The sequence below is a fragment of the Pimephales promelas genome, chromosome 12 (genome assembly GCF_988280905.1).
Source record: "Pimephales promelas chromosome 12, fPimPro1.hap1.1, whole genome shotgun sequence".
Classification (NCBI taxonomy): Eukaryota; Metazoa; Chordata; class Actinopteri; order Cypriniformes; family Leuciscidae; genus Pimephales; species Pimephales promelas.
The window spans coordinates 34210857-34227626 of NC_142780.1; the positions used below are offsets into that span (position 1 = coordinate 34210857).

General features: G+C 35.9%; 1 protein-coding gene across 1 annotated transcript in view; it reads left to right on the top strand.

Annotated features, from left to right (window-relative positions):
• The window catches only part of ago1 (argonaute RISC component 1), a 32172-nt gene extending 17358 nt beyond the window's left edge, over positions 1-14814 (top strand). The window contains exons 7-19 of the mRNA XM_039688784.2: positions 616-703; positions 2019-2166; positions 2250-2369; positions 4037-4159; positions 5051-5184; positions 5265-5449; positions 5526-5685; positions 7180-7270; positions 10542-10736; positions 11129-11263; positions 12092-12193; positions 12275-12474; positions 13769-14814. Coding sequence (XP_039544718.1) covers positions 616-703; positions 2019-2166; positions 2250-2369; positions 4037-4159; positions 5051-5184; positions 5265-5449; positions 5526-5685; positions 7180-7270; positions 10542-10736; positions 11129-11263; positions 12092-12193; positions 12275-12474; positions 13769-13877 — 1790 coding nt within the window. The 3' untranslated portion in view covers positions 13878-14814. The remainder of the gene's footprint in view (positions 1-615; positions 704-2018; positions 2167-2249; positions 2370-4036; positions 4160-5050; positions 5185-5264; positions 5450-5525; positions 5686-7179; positions 7271-10541; positions 10737-11128; positions 11264-12091; positions 12194-12274; positions 12475-13768) is intronic.
• Positions 14815-16770: the final 1956 nt, after the last annotated feature.

A 16770-nucleotide genomic window follows, 5' to 3' on the forward strand; every position in this document is an offset into this window, starting at 1 on the left:
TTCTGAGTGACGGTCCACCACCAGGCTAAATATAGGCTCTTTAAAACTACATAAAATGTGTAAATGTAATTGAAATAAACAGACAGCCCACTTCCCTATTTTGTGGGTTTTGGAAGATGTGATAACAGTTGAAATTGTTTTCATAAAGGCAAGAGCAACACACCGCTAATCCAAATGTAGATTTTTTTTCTTTAAATGACACTAGTTTCTAGGCTAGTTATTAACTCTTTAGACTTTTAAGGATTAGTGCTTTATTTTTTAAAGTTTGTGGGTAAGAATCGTGTAAAAAAAAATCCCTTATTTTGGGGAAGGATTCCGGGAAAACTCCCTTATTTTCAATGTTCAATGTTGACAACTATGGTTCTATACTAGGGCTGGGTATCGATTCACATGTTCAATTCGATTCGATTTCGATTCGCAAGCTCAGCCCTATTCTATACCGGCTACCAGACGGAAGAAGAGTTGTAGACAGTGTTGACGGATTTGTTGATTTCTTACGCATGCAGTCTAGTTTTGTAGTTTGAGCTGCTGTTGTTTTGCAAACCTCAAATAACAATAGCCATAACGAGCCTCTTAATTGGTGCTTAAGCTTTTTTTCCCGGTGGACATTTCCAGGTCTGAAGGTGGAGGTCACGCACTGTGGTCAGATGAAAAGGAAGTACCGCGTCTGTAACGTCACGCGTCGGCCTGCTAGTCACCAAACGTGAGTATAGTTCTGGGAACAGAGCAATTGTGCCATTTTTGAGTTAGTTTTGATATTTCACTCAGTGATGCAACTTAAAATATATTATCAGAAAATGAAATTAAGGTGGTGGCCAAACCAGTTTTGGAGGGCGAAATCAAAACCCGCTTCTCATAAGCACTTCTCAAATGGTGCAAAAATTAACAAATAGCAGTTTGTTAAATTTAAGCTCTATTCATTAGATTTATCTTAAAGCCCCCCTGTGATGAAAAGCAAGTCTATTTGGTGTTTTTAATATGCTTTAAGACAAACAGTGTAAAAAATCATAAGTCAACATTATTGCTGAGTAGAGCCCGACCGATAAAGCATTTTGAGGCCGATACCGATACAAATATATTTGGGTTTTAAAATCCGATATTCCGATATATCGGCCGATATTTTTTATTTTTTTTATTAAATATTTTTTTATTTCACACACGTGTAAAAGAAAAGCTAACTTTTCTGCACAAGATACGTTTGATACTTTTTCTCTATGTCTAAATGTTCACTCCTCGCAAGTCTAACGTACATTTTACAATGCAGGGACTGTAACTAGAGATATGCTAGCTATAAATACAGTAATCATTACTTTATTTAGGCAGAAAAAGTTCATTGTGGTTTCCAAGCTTATTAATGTTAACGTTAACGTTAGTGGCATTAGCTAGCTTTGTGGTTAGCTAGTCTATGATGAGCCATAATTTAGCAATAGATAACATCATACTGCAAATTGTAAAACATACATTTTCAATATAACAGGCCAAGGAGAGATGATTGAAGCTTGTTTCATCCGTTTTTATTTTATTTTTTAAATATTCATTTATCGGCCGTTATAACTGCCGATACCGATATTATGGAAAATGCCTAATATCGGCCGATAATATCGGTCTGGCTCTAATGCTGAGTACCTTTTCCATAAAACTGCAGTGAGCTAAAAAGTGGTATATAGATTAAATACAGTATCTATATATCAACAACGAACTGGAGTTCATATCATTGAAAAGTTGATATAAAATTTGACTTGTGCAATTTAAATGTTTAAATGCAACAATTTTATTTAAGCATTGATAAAAGTGATCAAATGATCGGCTAAATTAAAATCTTTAGAAAATTCGGTGCGTCACTAATTTCACATTGTGCATGAGTAAACCCTGGGTTATTTGCATGTTTAACATTGATGTTCGACATACTCTTACATGTGTATCCCAATGAAGTGCATCTCTTTTTTCTGCCGTCGAATAGTTTGTAAAACAACTGCCAATTTGGATGTAAGTCTTGATCCTGTCAATCGTGTCCCCAGGTTCCCCCTGCAGCTTGAAAGCGGACAGACGGTAGAATGTACCGTGGCTCAATACTTCAAGCAGAAGTACAACCTGCAGCTGAAATACCCGCACCTGCCCTGTCTACAGGTGGGCCAGGAGCAGAAACACACCTATCTGCCCCTGGAGGTGAGTCCTGTCCTCCTCACGGCACGCTGGGATGGCCATAGACCCCACAGTCTCTGTTCTTATACGCTTTGCTGTTCCCGTAGGTGTGCAACATTGTAGCAGGGCAGCGGTGCATCAAGAAACTGACAGATAATCAAACCTCCACCATGATCAAAGCCACAGCGAGATCAGCACCAGACCGACAGGAGGAGATCAGCAGACTGGTGAGTGCCTGCTGTGGGACACATGGCCAGGTTTATATAGCCAATTGTCAGTATGAAAAACACTGAAAATCGCCTATAATAATGTTGTAATAAATGCCTATAACTTGCTTCGGGATTGTTACATGTAGTCAAAATTGCATCTGGAAATGTAAAATATCCAAGTACAGCTTTCTAAAGGAAAAAAATCCAAACTTCAGGAGGATTTGTTTGAGTTGAGTAAAAAAAATCACTATAAATATGCTGCCGTTTTTCTTAAATCTGGTAAATTCATCCATTCTAAGACAAATTAAATGTAATATTGGATTATTAAAATGAGATAGATTGAAACTTCACGTTCTCCTGTTAAAAATGATATATGGCACTTGATGCTGCTGACTGCTATAATGATATCGCGATTAACCCGATATCACAGAAAAGCCGTGAATCTCCTCTTTATGGGACTTTTTAAAGGGTTAGTTCACCCAAAAAATGAAAATGATGTCATTAATGACTCACCATCATGTCGTCCCAAGCCCGTCAGACCTCCATTCATCTTCAGAACGCAGTTTAAGATATTTTAGATTTAGTCGGAGAGCTTTCTGTCCCTCCATGTGTGTACGGTGTACTGTCCTTGTCCAGAAAGGAAATAATGACATCATCAAAGTAGTCATGTGACATCAGTGGGTTATTACAATGTTTTGAAGAATCAGAAATACATTTGGGTCCAAAAATAACAAAAACTACGACTTTATTCAGCATTGTATTGTCTTCCGGTTGTGTTTTGGATCCACGTGTATCAGTCAAATTTATCAATCACTATAAATATCTAAATAATTCAAATTTGATATAAATATGTATATAATTTAATTTAATATATGCTAAATAAACCGTCAGATGTAACCAGGGAGACCAAGTTATTGTTTGTAAAAACTTTAGATTTCGATTGTAAAACTAATTAAAATATGAAGTAATGTTTTAGAAATGTGTTATTTGGCAAGTGACCGTGGTATAAGCGGGTTAATGGCCTTCGAGGTGTCCATTATCAGGTATTAATGGACTTCGGCGGAGGAAATCGTCATCCATTAATACCTGACAATGCATTAACCCTTACTTACTTTCAATTTCTGTTAGACTTACCTAAAAATATAAAGCACTGTTTGTTCTATAATTATATTTAGCTAAAATGAGTTTATTATGCAGCTTCATTCGCCCACAGAATCATCCTATCAGTCTAGAATGATGAACTATTCTTTTCTAAATAGAGCTATTCAAGTCACCTGGAGACATTGTTTTCATATTGCAATATACTGTATATCACCGAAAAACAAAATATTGCAATATATGATTTTTTTCCCCCAGTATTGTCCAGCCCTAATTGTAAGACAAACGTTCAATGTAGACTTTTACAGAAAATGTTTACTTGTTTTCTTAATGTACAGTTGCTCTTATTGTTTGCAGTTCATCACCGCAAGTTATTGTAATCTTACTTGCTCTGCTTCTGAAATTATTTTCTTTTCTTTTTCTAACATTTCAAATCAATTCCTCACTGATGAAATTATTTTATCCGGTTTCAGTCAATAATGCATCACAATTAGAAAAATGAAATGGGTTGTTATTGCAGGTTCATATTGCTTGAATGTCAGACATTTTCATAATCTTTTTTTATTTATTTTTATTTTTTTGCTCAGATGAAGAACGCCAACTTTAATCTGGATCCCTACATTCAAGAGTTTGGGATCAAAGTGAAGGACGACATGGCCGAGGTGACCGGCAGAGTCCTCCCCGCTCCAATCCTGCAGTACGGTGGGCGGGTAAGAGCCTTTAGACTGAATCTGACGCTCAAATCGAATGCATGAACGTATAAAATACACTACCGCTCAAAAGATTGGAATAATTATGATTTTGAAAGTGTCTTCTGCTCACCAAGGCTGCATTTATTTAATCAAAATACTTATATTGTGAAATATTGCTATTATTTATTTATTGTTATATATTGTAAAATGTAATTTATATCCTGTGATCAAAGCTAAATTTTACGCATCATTACTCCAGTCTTCAGTGTCACATGATCCTTCAGAAATCACTCTAATATAATGATTTGCTGCTCAAGAATATTGCTTTTTGAAATATATTTTTGGAAAATTTGATAAACGACCATTCAAAAGACGTTTAATATTTACTTTCATTCAGCAAGGTTGCATTCGGTTGTTCAAAAGTGATGATAATAATAATAATACAAAAGATCCCATTTTGAATAAATGTTGTTCTGTTGAACTTCCGATTCATTAGAGAATACTAAAAAAAAATGTATCAAAGTTTCCACAAACATATAAAGCATCATAACTGTTTTCGTCATTAATAATAATAATCAGAAATATCATCATATTAGAGTGATTTCTGAAGGATCATGTGACACTGAAGGCTGGAGTAATGATGCGGAAAATTCAGTTTCGATCGCAGGGATAAATTACATTTTACAATATATTCGCATAGAAAACAGTTATTTTAATTGCATTTAATATTTCACAATATTACTGATTTTACTGTATTTTTAATGAAATAAATGCAGCTTTGATGAGCAGAAGAGACTCTCACTAAACAAAAAAAATTATTTTCCATTCATCAAAAACGTTCAATGCAAAGTGACTTTGGATAAAAGCATCTGCCAAATGCATACCTGTTTCTAAATTGTCTCTGAACAGAACCGTGCCATCGCGACTCCCAACCAGGGTGTGTGGGATATGAGGGGAAAGCAGTTCTACAACGGCATTGAGATCAAGGTTTGGGCCATCGCTTGCTTCGCCCCACAGAAACAGTGTCGGGAAGAGGTGCTCAAGTAAGGACGCCCACATAGATTACAGAATAATACAGCTATAAATACTACAGTGGTGATGTTTGAGACGATCTCTTCCTTAGGAACTTCACCGACCAGCTGCGTAAGATCTCAAAGGATGCTGGGATGCCCATCCAGGGTCAGCCGTGTTTCTGTAAGTACGCACAGGGAGCCGACAGCGTGGAGCCCATGTTCAGGCACCTGAAGAACACCTACTCTGGACTGCAGCTCATCATCGTCATCCTGCCGGGAAAAACACCCGTCTACGGTAAGAGCGTCGCACGCAGAGCCGAACGTCCCGCCGAATGCCGTCAGACTAACCGACTCGCGCTTGATCTGTGCAGCGGAAGTGAAGCGTGTCGGAGACACTCTTCTAGGAATGGCCACTCAGTGTGTGCAGGTGAAGAACGTGGTGAAAACCTCCCCTCAGACCCTCTCCAACCTCTGCCTCAAAATCAACGTCAAACTCGGCGGCATCAACAACATCCTGGTCCCGCATCAACGGTGAGAGTGTTACTGAAGTTTCTAGCAATAGCCACTTTATTTATATCACAGTTGAAACAACACTAGTTGACCAAAGTGCTTTACAATGTAAAACAGAACACAGAAAGAGAAAAAGATCTAATCTGGAAATAGGAAACGCATATAATACTGAAAACCGATGTGTTTTGGGCTGTAGAGCTCCACCATTTGTTGGAATCGTGATATGGCTTTAAGGATGCATTCATGTTAAATTCATACAGTCAGTATATGTGCTGTGTGTTTCTGAGTAAAGCATGCTTACACTGTTTTCACCTCAACATAGTTTTCGCAGTTTTCCATCAACATAAAACGTTAATGTAGCACCGTAAACCAGCTCAATCTCTTCCATCTCAGATAGGGGTATTACTTTATTTTATTTTATGTTTACTCTTAACTGTATTTTATTTTTATTATTATGATTTTTTTTTTATTCTAAACTGTTTTAATTATTCTGACTTCTTTAATTTCTTCCATGTAAAGCACTTTGAATTGCCACTGTGTATGAAATGTGCTATATAAATAAACTTGCCTTGCCTTGCCTAATGGTTTAATGTTTGAATGGAGAAATTACGAAAGCCATAAATATTAGTAATGTAATTTTACAGTTATTATATAATTTTTCTTAAATTCTAAAAAAAGCTTATTTTACATTATAGCAATATTGACAATTATTTTACAATACTAGCAATACTTTTAATGAAAGTTGTTATAGTTATTATTATTTTTATTAATAATAATAATAATAATAATTAATATATATAAATGAATGAAAATATAATGTTTTTGTAATAAATTATTTTTTAATCTTTAATAATAATAAAATATAAAAAATACTAAAAACAAAATAAGAAATATTAGTACGGTAATATTTTGTTCATATTTTTTACATTGTATTTATTTTCTATTATTATTATTATTAAATAAATAAAATATAAAAATACAAAATAAAAACAAATAACTATTACTTTTGTTATATTTTGTAATATTTGTATATTGTATTTATTATTATTAATACAATTTAAAAGAAATATACTAAATAAAACAAAATAAGAAATAAATTTATTGTTTACATTTTATTTATTTGTTATTGTTTGTTATTTTATTTGTAATAACAACTACTAAATAAAAACAAAAGAAATATTACTTTTGTAATGTTTTCATATTTTTATATTGTATTTATTATTATTATTATTATAACAAAAATATTAAACGTACTAAAACAAACCAAGAAAATTACTAGTGTAATATTTAGTTTTTATTAATTTTATATTTTATTTATTTAATTTCTTTTTTTATTATTAGTTTTAATAAATAAAGAATACAATAAAAACTAGTTTTTATTGGGCAAAATTGTGCTAACCTTCAAACAACCACATGCAAACCTAGATGTTCTTTTTTTTATTGCATTTTAAATCACGATAAATTTTCCATAAATCTCCCAGCCTGAATCAACACTGTATTTGAACGTCTGCACAGGTCTGCAGTGTTCCAGCAGCCAGTGATCTTCCTCGGAGCAGATGTTACACACCCGCCGGCTGGTGATGGGAAGAAGCCGTCTATTACTGCTGTGAGCATGACACACACACATTCTTATCTTCTTCTTTTGCATTTTGAATGAGATTTTAAACCCAAGTAGGGCAGAGAATCTGTTTAAGCTAGAATCAGCTGTCATCACATGAATAAACATTTAAATTGTGCAACTATCACACTGTTTTGAAAGTGTAAAAAGATAGTCATGTAGAGACAAAACAATTAAGATGCAGGTTTATCTGAAATGGATCATGCAACAATAATAGCAATAACAAACATTGCGTCAAAGGAACATTTGGTGGTAGTTTGGATGCAGTTTAGCATTGCGTTTTAGCCAATATCAGGAAGGCAAATACACAGTTAAATGGGTCCTGTTGTGCTTTTCTTTTGCATTTATTAGTGTGTAATGTGTCTGTTTGAGCATGAAAAAGATTTGCAATCAGTGTCAGTGTTTCTGAACCCCCTGAAACACCCCCATTGTAGTCTTGAGTTTCTTCCAGGAACGAACACGTCACAATATTCCTCATTTCAATAATTCATACACAGAATAAAGGGGCAGGGCCTAGTTGAGTTAGCTAGCGCTCAACCAATCACAACATACCACCACACATCAAATAACTTACTAAAAACAAACTTATTTAATAAAAAAACCCCTTAAAAATTACATAAGCTTGATGTAAATGACAGAAACCGTATTTGTGTAGTTGGTCTCGTGCCGTTGAATAACATGGGGAGGCGGGGTTTATGACCTAAACTGGGACTGGCCACCGGGGGGCGATCGAGACGTTTTGGCTTCACTTTTGAGGGCACCCCCATTTCATTATTAGACATTATATTCAACATTATATATAGCTGTTTAATATAGTACTGACACTAAAACTCTGAAAACTAGACATTTTTCTCACACAGTAAATTTTATTTTGGGTGAACGATACACAATACGGATTGTCACTATCCACGTTTTGTAGTGCGATATACTGTTACACCCCTATGAGATGCACAAAGCGTGAATGGTTTAGTCTAACAGCTTTCTTGTATTAACCTGTCATCAAATATATTATATAACAAGAAGAGCTATTGTTGATCTGGGAAATAATGTAGTTATATAAATGTAACACAACATCTCCGAAACCCAACCTGAGGCGAAAGGCACTTCATTTTAGTCTTAGTCTTATATAGAGGGCTGTAATTACACCCCAGTGCTCATTGTGGCGAGAGCCGCCCAGTTTGCTGTACGTAATGGTGCTGACAACCCTGGAAGTGTGTCAGAAGAGTGAAAGGGACGTGGACAGGGCCGGATGGGAGCTTTGAAAAGGGAAAATAGCTCGTCGGTGACTCACAGGCGAGGAGGAAATGACGTCACCTTCCTCCCTGCACATGCAACCACTTGTAAGCGTGTTCTCGTTTGCCGGTTGCCAAGCGATGGTGACAAAGGCCTGAGTCACGCAGACGGATGGAGAGAACGTGTGTGTGTGGAGGGAGTGGCGCTGGTAAACCGGCGCTGACGACACCCAATTTTGGTTTTCTCACTTTTGTGCACGTCTGTTGCGCATTATTAGCATGTCTTTATTTTTGTGACATGCATTGCTCTGGTGTATGCAGTTTTATTTTACATTGAAAACAGCTGTTTGTGTTCTTTCTGGTCTTTTTCTTTTTGTAAGTGATGAGAATTTGTAATCTCTCATCTTTAGCACTTTTTTTTAGGTGGTTGCTTACGAGACAGAAACAGACTAGACACATTTGCACGTGTAAACGTTCAATTTGTGCCACTTTTGAAATGCAGTTTTTCATCTAATACATACACTACCCTAGTGAAAAATGTCTATATCAATATACAATGGTTTATACTAAGTGCAATACAAATCCATTAACATATTTACCGACATTTTACTTGAGACTTACTGATATAAATATTATAATTAAACTTTATTTGGAGTACTTTTTTATTGTATGATGCACGTTTCTTAATATTAAGCCTAAAATGTGTTTGACTATCACTATTAGTAAGGATCTCTGTATATTGTATAATATTAGTCTTTAAATGATGCATGATATTTAAAGTGTACTTGCAATAGTAAAATTTTAGCACAATTAAATATACATATCTTTAGTTTAGTTTATCTTTAGCACTATTTCTGGTCTGGATAACTAAAGTGCATTAAGGACAAAATTAGTTGTTCCAAAAATTAGCAGACTTTAAGTATATCAATTTAGTATAGCAAAAGTACAATTCCAGGGTACTTATTTTAAGTTCATAAATATGTAATTGTCTATACTTAGCATGCAATAAAAGCTTTTCAAATACATTTTAGTATATTTTTCCCGTTCCAACATTTGGGGTCAGTAAGATTATTTTATAACAGCAAAGATACTTTTAGAATGTGACAACATATTTACATTTCAAATAAATTCTGTTCTTTTGAACTTTCTATTCATTAAAGAATCTTGAAAAAATGTATCACGGTTTCCACAAAAACATGCAATAATGATCATAATCATAAATGTAGACAATCATCATATTAGAGTGATTTCTGAAGGATCATGTGACACTGAAGACTGGAGTAATAATGCTGAAAATCCAGCTTTGATCATATAAATTACATTTTATAATACATTCACATAGAAAACACTTATTTTAATTGGTAAAAATATTTCAGAATATACTACAAACCATTTACATATTTACTGACATTAACATATTTAGATGAAAAACTGCATTTCAAAAGTGGCACAAACTGAACGTTTGCACGTGAAAAAGAAAAAAAGTTGTCAACGCAAATGTGTCTCGTCTGTTTCTGTCTCGTCAGCAAGCGCCTAACAAAAGGTGCTAAAGATGAGAGATTACAAATTCTCATAACAAAGAGTATTTTTGATCACATCCTATTATGATTATATTATATTACATTATATTATATTATACTATATTACATTATATTATATTACACTATATTACATTATATTATACTACATTATATTATATTATACTATATTACATTATATTATACTATATTATATTACATTATATTATATTACATTATTTTATATTATATTGTCTTATATTACATTATATTATATTATATCATATTATATTATATGGTATTACATTATATTACATTATATTATATGATAATATATGATATTATCTTATATTATGTTATATGATATGACTTGTAGAACTGTAATGTAATGATATTGTAATATCATATAATATTATGTAAGGTAATATAATGTATATTACCTTACATAATATGATATGATATTACAATATGTTACATTATATTATATTACATTACATTATCGTCTGTCAGGTTGTGGGCAGTATGGACGCTCACCCCAGCAGATACTGCGCTACAGTGCGAGTCCAGCGACCCAGACAGGAGATTATTGAAGATCTCTCATACATGGTGCGAGAGCTCCTCATCCAGTTCTACAAGTCCACCCGCTTCAAACCCACCAGAATCATCTTCTACCGGGACGGCGTTCCAGAGGGACAGTTACCGCAAGTAAGGCCCTATTATCATTCATTCAAACAACCGAATGCAACACAGTTCGAAGGACTGGGCTCAGTAAGATGATTTGGATGATTTTATTTGATAAGAAATACAGCATAAACAGGAATTTTGTGAAATATGATTACAATTTAAATTTCTATGTGGATTTATTTTAGAATTTACAGTATTCAGTGTCTCATGATCATGATTGTGATATGTGATTTGCTGCTCAAGAAACATTTCTGATTATTATCAATGTTGAAAACAGGTTAATATTTTTGTGGAAAGCTGGAAACATTTTGATGTATAGAAAGTAAAAATATACTGTAGCATTTATTTGAAATAGAAATCTTTTGTGACACTGTGTCACTTTTATTCGTCTCACAATGATTTACTTCGTGTAGATCCTGCACTACGAGCTGTTGGCCATCAGAGACGCCTGCATCAAGCTGGAGAAAGACTACCAGCCGGGAATCACGTACATAGTGGTGCAGAAACGCCACCACACACGCCTCTTCTGCGCCGATAAATCTGAACGAGTGAGTTCCTCGAAAACAGCGTTTTAAAACGCAGTGTTTTATTTTAGTATCATGGATGTACTATGCACTATATAATAGTTTTTTTTTTATTATTTTCAGTGTTGGGTGTAACTAATTACTAAGTAATTAGTTACTGTAATTTAATTACTTTTCCCTTGAAAATGTAAAGATAGGGATTACTCTCATTTATCTGTCATTTAATTACAGTTACTTTTGATTTAATTGAGGTAAATACTGTGTATAGAGCGATTCGTATGCATTTTATGAGGTGTCCAAATCATACGACCGCACTCGTACAAATTCGTATGAATTATTGTAAAATATGTATGAAAAAAGTGTGAAATGTCATGAGATCAGACATAAAACAATAGTGGGTTTAACATCGAAATGCTAAAAAGTATGTTTTTATAATGTAACCTTCTCCACCTTGGTCAGTTTAAGGATAATTCATGCAATTTTATAGTATTTATTTGAAAGAATTAGTATCATTCAGCTGGTTGAGATTGATATGGGATTTTGAAAGTAATTAGTAATTAAATACTTTTTAGAGAGAGTAATTAGTACAGTAATCTAATTACACTGTTGAAGAGGTAATTAGTAACTAGTAATTAATTACTTTTTTAGAGTAACTTACCCAACACTGATTATTTTGAATTAGATGTTATACTTTATTTTAAGACTAAGCTTAATCTCTGTCTGGGAAACCGCCCCATTAAAATGTACTAATGAAATTATTTTTATTTAAATAATGTTTATTTTAAGCAATAAAAACGTTTCTTTATGGTTTTAGTTTTCGTTAACGATAATAATTCCTGTGGTTTTGCTCAGATCGGGAAGAGTGGGAACATCCCAGCAGGAACCACGGTTGACACCAGCATCACGCATCCGTTCGAGTTTGATTTCTACCTGTGCAGTCATGCAGGGATTCAGGTAAGCGCACAGTCTTGGTGCGAACATGCGTTGGCTGTGTGCTTGTGAATGCGGTTTGACCTCCTGTTGTCCCGGTCTCAGGGCACCAGCCGGCCGTCACACTACTACGTCCTGTGGGACGACAACCGCTTCACGGCTGACGAGCTGCAGATCCTCACGTACCAGCTGTGCCACACGTATGTGCGCTGTACCCGCTCCGTGTCCATCCCGGCGCCTGCGTACTACGCCCGGCTCGTGGCTTTCCGAGCACGCTACCATCTGGTGGATAAGGAGCATGACAGGTGAGGGCAGATGCCATTAAATCGCATTAAACCATGGTCTGGGTGAATACTCGATTCTGATTGGCTGCAGGGTGTCCAGGAAAAAGTGATAGAGGACACCTAGTAAAGGAGTTCTGGTGAAACTGACTGTTTACCGTTCGAAATTAATAAATAAATGCGCTGGCCACATCCACTGTGAGTAACCATAGCAACAGGCAAAGTATCCGTTTACAATGTATTGCATCAAAGCAAACATCTAGTTAGCCGTTATACTAATACACAACTTTTTGGAGAATTTGACATAAAATACATTAAAGGGTTAGTTCACCCAAAAATGAAAATTCTGTCAGTATTTACTCACCCTCATGTTGTTCCAAACCCCGTAAGACCTTCGTTCATCTTCGCAACACAAATTAAGATATTTAAGATATTAAGATCGCTCCTGCATACAGTCCATAGGCTTCTTGAGGGAATGACAATTGATGGCCTCGAAAAGTCATCAAAGACATCGTTAAAATAGTCCAAGTGACTACAGGGGCTCAGTCTTAAGTTTATCAAACGACGAGAACACTTTTTGTGCGCAAAAAAAACAACAACAAAAATAACGTCAATCCATGTCTTTCTTTCTTCAGTCGAAAAGAAATTATGGAATAATTTTTGGATGAAAATATACCAGGATTTTCTCCATATAATGGACTTCAATGGGAACCAAACGGTTCAAGGTCCAAATGACAGTTTCAGTACAAACTGCAAACTTTCCAAAGGGCTTTAAACGATTCCAGACGATGAATAAGGGTCTTATCAAGTGAAACGATCGCTCATAAAAAAAAAAAATATGTCGCCTTGCTCTGTTCTGTGATGCGCGTTCGTGACTCTCCTGTTCGGACTCGTTTATCAAAATGAACAAATCTTTTTTCGTGTCATTTGGTTCATTCAACAAACGAATTGACTCAGAAAAAGATTCGTTCATTTTGATGAAAGAGTTCGAACAGGAGAGTCACGAACGCGGATATATATATATTTTTTTTAATGATCGATCGTTTCGCTTGATATTCATCGTCTGGAATCGTTTAAAGCCCTTTGAACAGTTTGCACTGAAATTGTCTTTTGGACCTTGAACCGTTGGTTCCCATTGAAGTCCGTTATATGGAGAAAAATCCTGGAATGTTTTCATCAAAAACCTTCATTTCTTTTCGACTGAAGAAAGAAAGACATGGACATCTTGGATGACATTGGGGTGAGTAAATTATCAGCAAAAGTTTTTTTTAAAGTGAACTACTCCTTTAAATCTTCCTCTCTCTTCTCTCGTCTGTAGCGGGGAGGGCAGCCACGTCTCCGGGCAGAGCAACGGTCGTGACCCCCAGGCGCTGGCCAAAGCTGTGCAGATTCACCACGACACCCTGAGGACCATGTACTTTGCCTAAGCCAAGCCTCACCTCATCAGGGGCTTCGGACCGACACACACTCCCTCGAGCCAGTTCACCTGGTGCTACCAGTGCGCACAGAACATGAAGTCTCACTCGTCGCGTTTTGTTGAGTCTGGCTGAACTATGCTCTTTTTTTAATTTAATTGTGTATTGTTATATACTACCTTCGCACTCCCACATGTACGTATGTATGCAATACGGAGGGAAGGAACGCAGACGAACCTGTCGTTTTGTACGTCACCACGAAGCTGCCTCTAAACCCGTCCGTCTGGGCTTCAAACGCCCGAAGTGGAGGAATTGTTGTTACTTCCATTGGCATTATTTTTGTTGTTGTGAGATTTTCTTTTAAAATGTTTATTTTTGTGAAAGACATGGTACATTAGCACTTAGTTTTAGTCGTAAAGCACCGCGAGCCCAGCGTTTACGTGTTGTCTGTGAAGCAGCGCAGGCAGTGATCAACTGTGTCTCTCCAGCGGTCGCAGCGGTGTCCGCTTATCGGATTTAGACTCGCCTCGGTAGTTTAAGAGTGGCCGAATTAGCGTAACGATAGATGGACCACAGCACATGCACTCTCACATCAGCATAACACCCAAACCAGCATTATGCACCAGCCAAACATGATGCCAACCGTTCAAAAGAGCCCTCGTCTGTACCATTTACTTGATGCTCTTTTGGAAGGGTTTGATTTTTAGCATTTTACTTTTCCAGTGCACATACATCTTCTTGAACTTACAGGAATAGTTCACCCAACAATGACGATTTCTTTCTTACTCACCCTCGTGTCATTGCAAACCCTGGATTATTTCCTTTCTTCCATGAAACACAATGTGCTCTTTTTAATACAACACTACTGTAGTAGAGGGTGATTTATACGATAAAGGATAAAAAGCACCATTCAAGTATTATAAAACTAGTCTGCGTGCTATAGTCCAAGTGTTCTTAAGTCATATTTTAGAAAGAAAGAAAAAACAGATTGAAATTATTATTCACTGTTTTTCAACTTTTTTTCCTGCATTTCATGTGGCCATTTAAAGGAGTAGTTCACTTTTCAAAAAACTTTTGCTGATAATTTACTCACCCCCATGTCATCCAAGATGTCCACGTCTTTCTTTCTTCAGTCGAAAAGAAATTAAAGTTTTTGATGAAAACATTGCAGGATTTTCTCCATATAATGGACTTCAATGGGGTCCAAATGAGAGTTTCAGTGCAGCTTCAAAGGGCTTTAAATGACACCAGACGATGAATAAGGGTCTTATCAAGCGAAACGATTGCTCATTTAAAAAATAAATTAAAAAGTTTAAGTTTTATAAGCACAAATTTTCATTTTCAATATTCTTTGTCTGGTGTCGTTTAAAGTCTTTGAAGCTGCACTGAAACTCTCATTTGGACCTTGAACCGTTTGGACCCCATTGAAGTCCATTATATGATTGTTTTCATCAAAAACTTTTATTTCTTTTCGACTGAAGAAAGAAAGACATGGACATCTCGGATGACATGGGGGTGAGTAAATTATCAGCAAAAGTTTTTTTAAAAGTGAACTACTCCTTTAAAACGGGACTGCAAGTGAGATTTGAGAGCTGCAATGAAGACGTTAATTGGTTAATAATGAATTATTTTGTCTGTTTCTCACATAAATCTACCATGTGATTTCAGAAGACACACACAGCCCTGTTATAATGTAAAGAATGAGGGTTTGGTATGACTCGTTTGTGTACATGTTTATTGTTGGGTGAACTTTTCCTTTAAATCATTTCTTCCATTGACCTCTGTAAACGTAGCAATACAAGGTCACCGAGATCAGATCAGACAAAACACACGGCACGTTTAAGATGCTAGAAGAGAATGAGATGTTTGTATCCACCAAGAAATCCAGTTTGTATATAGTGACCCACTGCTCCTCGTGAAGGCCGTTGGGTCACATGACCACACACTCCCACTCGCCATAGTCGGTGACACTGCCACAATCCCTACCCAGCAAGCACATGCACACACAACACACTTGCCACTATCATTGCACCTTTTACCCTCGCCTGATGCCCGTTGGTGCAGTGAGCAGGTTAGGGGAACACTATGCCATGTAATCATGTCATAATGGTGGATGTATGAAATGCATGTTTAAACTGAGTTTGTGTCGTAACCGTACTAACATTTGATGCCATACTTTCTCACCTGTTAGGGAAAGGAATAGTTCGGCCTAAAATGAAAATTCAGTCATAACTCATTCCAAATTTGGATACTGGCTTTTTTTTTCTCCTTCATAGCTCCGTACAAGAACGGATCATAATAATGGTGAACTGTCTCTTTAAGGAAACCTAAAAAAAAGTGGCATAGAATCTCCACAAGGCGGCATTGTTGGAAGCACCTCAAATCGTGTTGAAATTCAAAGTGATTTTTAGATGTTTTATTTTTAACTCATGTTTATGAAGACATGCCTTTATATATTAGGTTTTACCAACCCAACGAGGTGATTTGTATCGATCCCCACTGTATAATGTTGATCTGGTCTTTCTTAGACTGAATATTCTGATGCAGTATTGACTCTCAAAAGCCACAGGCACCTTGTGGGTGAAGAACAAGATGGAGGTGTGTAACGGCGTAATTGGAGAGTGGACTTCACCCGACCTCAACGTCTAAGCAATATTAAGCCACTGATAAAGAACAGTCCGTATCATAGCACTTCCCAATAGATTCAGTCAATGGAGACATAAGCAAGTCATTTTGGCTCTGTATGTAATAGTGAGAAGACTTTGTTCGGGATGATTATTTTTTAAAGAAAATAAAAGTTGTTTTTTATTAAACACTGTGTTGAGTCCTGTTTCAGATTGAGAATTTAACTATACAATGGCATGACGAGATATTAATCTGTAAATAGTAGATTGCATTTGCATGC